This window comes from Nannospalax galili, unplaced genomic scaffold (assembly GCF_000622305.1).
Source record: "Nannospalax galili isolate Female #2095 unplaced genomic scaffold, S.galili_v1.0 scaffold898, whole genome shotgun sequence".
NCBI lineage: Eukaryota > Metazoa > Chordata > Mammalia > Rodentia > Spalacidae > Nannospalax > Nannospalax galili.
The window spans coordinates 2,283,081-2,287,921 of NW_008342399.1; the positions used below are offsets into that span (position 1 = coordinate 2,283,081).

A 4,841-nucleotide genomic window follows, 5' to 3' on the forward strand; every position below is an offset into this window, starting at 1 on the left:
ACACTTATTTAATATAGATTTTATTTTATGTAATATATTATTAACATATCTTTTAACTTAAAATACAGAGAACAAATTTCTGATATTTAGTAGGCATCTGCATCGCCTAGATACAGATCATTATGTGGTTGTATCATTTATGTGCTTAACCAAAATTTAAATACTCAAATTATATCCCTAGGTTCCCTATAATGAAAAAACTCTTCCACATACTTCATGCTCCTGCTCACCCCACCCTCATTTTCCATAGTTTAAATTCTCAGAGACTTTGTCAAGTTGAGACGGATTTATACAGCCTTCATTGCACTTGCACCTTAGGGTAGAGTCTACCCTAAAGAATTACTGGGACTCAGGTACTTTCCCAAGCCGTAATAGGAAATCACCTGGTTTTTAAAAAATATTTATTATTTTTATATTTTATGTATCAGTGTGTTGCCTGCCTGCATGTGTGTAAGTGCGCCCCTGTCATGCAATCATCTGTTTTAAAAATGAACAATTGGGAGGCTTAAAGTCCCCCAAGTAGTCCCTCTGGACCTCTTCCTCTGCTTTTCCAAGAAATGTGACTTCAGCTCTGTTCCTGCAGGTCTGGGGAGGGGGCGAATCGCCCTGGGGCAGGCAGGTGTCCTGAGGAGCCTGGAGCAAGAGGAGCCTTTCGACCTCTCCCAGAAGCGCGATGGGAAGGGGCCCGCGTTCCAGTCGGACGGGGAGAGTGCACAGGGCAGCCCCTGCCAGGAGGAAGACGAGGAGGACCTCTGCTACGAGGTGGAGTCCTACAGCCCTGGCCTGGCCTCCAAGAGTCAGCAGCTCTGCGCTCCCGAGGATCTGTCTACCAAGCTGGAGCAGGCCCCTGCGGGGGAAGCCTGCAAGGAGGAGGATGCTCTGGAGGGGGAGCAGGAGGAGAGCAACAAGGACCGCGAGGGGGTCGGCCAGGAGAGAGACTGTGCCCGCAGAGACCTCAGGTTATTTCAGAGCAGCCGGCGGGGCCCCACGTTTTCTGATTACTTATACTTCAAACACAGAGATGAAAGTTTAAAAGAATTACTGGAGAGGAAAATGGAAAAACAAGCAGTGCTTTTGGGTATCTGAGTGGACAGCTTTAGAATTACATTTGGAAAATGAAATCTAGGCAGTTCAAATATAGCTTTCTGCATGAACTGCCATTTGCTGAGGACTGGCGAATGGTGCCAGTCTGTACAAATGGTTCGGAATAAATGAGCAGGTGATGTAAATGCTTCTCAGGCCATTCCTTGGGCCCTTTTTACTTTGATACACATGCAGGGTTCTCCCGGGTGTTATTTTACACATCACTCATGTAATAAACTGCATATTCTTCTAGATATCTAATTGTAAGCTGACCCTGAGGTGCTTTTAGAAATTGTGCTTTTTTCTGACTTGCAATATGTGGTAAATATTTTTCTAGTTGCAGAACTATGGTGCTTGATGTGTTACCTTATTAATAACTATTTAGTTGAATTTGTGAAGGTTACAGTATTTTTCCAGGTAGATGACAATATTATCAAATAGAAACGCCAGAAATGATGCAAGAAGGCAAGCTGTTGGAAAGAATATTCTCGAGCAGTTACTGCACACGATTTCAGGAGAAAGTGAATGGTTTTGACCAAGGCAAAACCGGCAACACTTAGATGCCTATTTGCTCCCTTGCTCTGCTTCAGCTTCTCTGGTCAGATGGGGCATTTGGAACATCCAGGAAGATATCTGGGCAATGCTCAGGGGTCCTGGCTCCTCAGACTAAACCCGTGCCCCAAGAATGATCCCTCACAGAGACCATTGCCACATATCTCAAGCTTCATGCTCCATCTGGAACTGTAAGGAGAGTTGTCACAGGAACAGTAATCAGAGCTCAGAAATAGGAGACGGTGCTCAGCAATTCTCCCTGAAACACACTCAGACTTACTGGGGTAGTAGAAGGATCACCTACCTATCACTCTAAGGAAGACCTGTACTATGTTCTCAGTGCTGGCCACACATGAGAATCATTCAGGGGAGCCTTTGAAAATCACTGATGCAGCCAGGCATTGATTCCAGCACATGGAAGCCTGTGGCAAGAGGACCGCCTCAAGTTCAAAACCAGCCTGGGATACAGAGTGAGACCCTGTCTCAAAAACCAGGAACAAACAAAACCCACCAGTGCCAGGGCCTCACTCCCCACTCTGTGAAATTCTGGTTTAATCCACATGGAGTGGAGCCCCAGCACTGGTAGTTTCCTAGTTGCTTCCCGGTGATTCTTATGTGCAAACAGGGTGGAGAAAGAGTTTTGGTCTCATATCACCCTCACCCATTTCTGAGTCTCCTGGCACTCCCCAGTGTTCACAGATATTTCTGACCATGGCTTCAGACTCACTGAGGTAAAGACAGTAGACCTGCAATCATAATGCTGATTCTGGCCTTCATTCCTGTTCTTTAAGCTTCATGAGGGCTCACATGCACACACACATGTATACACACACACATACACACACACATACACACCCCCCCTTAGATAACATAATTTTTATACTAGAAGACAATGCCGATGATGTTTGTAGCTACCTAGTATGTTGAGAGATGTATGGCTGGCCTATGGTGACTCTTATTCCTTTCCAGATGCTTGAACATCCATCTCAGTAAACCATGAGGACTGTGGTGGATATGTTGAGTCTAGCAGATGGACACCACTAGACACTGGTGACCATGAGGGTTGTACACACATGACTGATACCTAGCATGTACGTGCTTGTGTTGATGTAAAACTTGTCTCTAATTTGAGAGTGTTAACACTTCTTGGCAGGGCTAGATACTGATGATCACTTGGCTTCCTCTCCTCCCAAAGTTCCTAGGACATTTCTTTAGAAGACCTGTTCCATCTTCAACTGCTGGATGCATCTTTTCCTGTCAGCCACACTGCTTCCCTGTAAGCCTCATCTAGCCCTTGCCATTCACTTATGTGCTTTGACAATCTCTCATCTATTTCTCCTGCTGGCATCCCAAAATTCCTTTCTTCATCATCTCTACCAACATCAGGTTTCCTACTGCCATCCATGTATGTCCCCAGGTGGCAGTATCTACAAAGGGCATGGCAGAGAGAATGCTGTCAGTTTCTATGGCTACAAACACAACTCTGGACCAATAATTTTTGCAAGTCCTCAGAGGGGCAAGATCTCTTTCATTCACTGTGAATATAGTTCATTGGTGCCTTTGATAAAAGTATTCAGGAAGCTGGCATAGTCTGTGACACTGCCCTCTCCTGGTATCCTGTTATATGTGTATTTAGTCAGCAACCACGAATTGAGGACCTACTATGTGCAGTGCCCAATCGCAGTACCACACACTGCCAGATGCTTCTGGATACATCCAGTTTTAATAGGAAGAGCCAGGAAAGTCTAGAGGAGCAGAAACTCTTTCTCTCCAACCAAAATGAACCCTGTGGGAATTTTTGAGGAACCAGTTGAGTTGGACAAAGGAAGGTGTAAGTATGTTGTGAGGAGCCAGAGGTCCCTTCATAAACCTCTTTGGAGCTGCTAGGGGAGGAGACCCCCAGTACCCAGGCCCACTTCACTCAAAGTGGTTCAGGTTCCTCTGTTTTGTATGTTAATATTCTCAATAAAATTTCATTTTGATGGAGATAAAATGGTTCAGGGAAAGTAACCAAATGTAATATGGAGTGTATTCTAGGCCTGGTTTTAGTATTTGCCTCTGGTATGAGGGACTTAATAGGTTTGATCCTGATGGACAGCACAGCACAGACCTGAAAACAAAGCTAAACCCTTGGTTCCATGTGTGGAGGAGTCAACAGCTCTAGTTTACACCTATCCCTTGCTCCTTAAAAGCATCCCAGGGTGGCTGATCAGTTTCCTGGACACTAGGAAAGGCCTGACCAACCTTGATCCATGATCTGATGCAAGTCTGAAGTAGGGCTTGGGGGCCCACCTCAGAGAAAAAAAGAATTAAGTCATCCAAGGTCACCATCAGTCAAAGGCCATGACCTTCGTCACATTATGGAACACTGAAAATAGGCCATGACCAAACGCTTCCTAGGGTCTTGACCATCATCACTTTGAACCAACAAAAGAATCAGCAAAGAGGCATATTTTTCTCTGACTCTTTGTATTCAGGCCTGGTGACCTGGCTGGTGACCTGTCTTATTGCTTTTCTAACCCTCTTTCATTTTCTCCTTGGCCATGATACTGAAGTCAGTGTTTCCCAAGCCAACAGGAGTTAACTGGTGTATCTGTGTATGTGTAGCTGCATGAGAAAGCTCAGTGTACAAACTGTATTTATTAAGCCCTGAAGGCATTTAATAAAATATTAACATTGTGTTTTTAATTATGATCTTTGTCTGCTTTGCCGGAACAAAATGTAACAGAGTTAACACTTAAAATCCTTCACATATTTGGACAACATTACACCAAATGTTGATTTAAAAAAAAAAAATACAGATTTTGGCTTGTTTTTTAAAAACCCAAACTCCAAAGTGTATTAACAACCCAAGTTGTGAATATTGCTCCCTGCTTCAGTGAAAAGGCAGCTTACCTAGAAATGGCATGTAACCTACATTTTGTTAATTTAAGCAAATAAAAAAGGTTGAAAAAGTGAGTTATTTGTGAATACTTACAAATTGGGAAGGAAGCTGCCACTGTCAATGTCTGACTCTTGTCATCACATCCTCTGCCGGAATGAGTGCCAGGGTTGGCTCCCCAGCCCCAGGGACACAGGGGTTTTGGATTCTGCTTCCCCAGGCTTCTGAAGGATGAATGCACTCAGTCCATCTGCAAGCAAATGACAGCCATTGCCTTTTACTCATTCCAGAAAACCTTTTAGAAGTATGTCACAGGCCAGTGGAG

General features: G+C 44.3%; 1 protein-coding gene across 2 annotated transcripts in view; it reads left to right on the forward strand.

Moving 5' to 3' along the window:
- The window catches only part of Znf366 (zinc finger protein 366), a 390,083-nt gene extending 385,548 nt beyond the window's left edge, over nucleotides 1-4,535 (forward strand). For both annotated transcript variants that reach the window (XM_029566146.1, XM_008838473.2), the window contains one exon: nucleotides 584-4,535. In XM_029566146.1, coding sequence (XP_029422006.1) covers nucleotides 584-1,086 — 503 coding nt within the window. In that variant the 3' untranslated portion in view covers nucleotides 1,087-4,535. The remainder of the gene's footprint in view (nucleotides 1-583) is intronic.
- The last annotated feature ends 306 nt before the right edge of the window (nucleotides 4,536-4,841 follow it).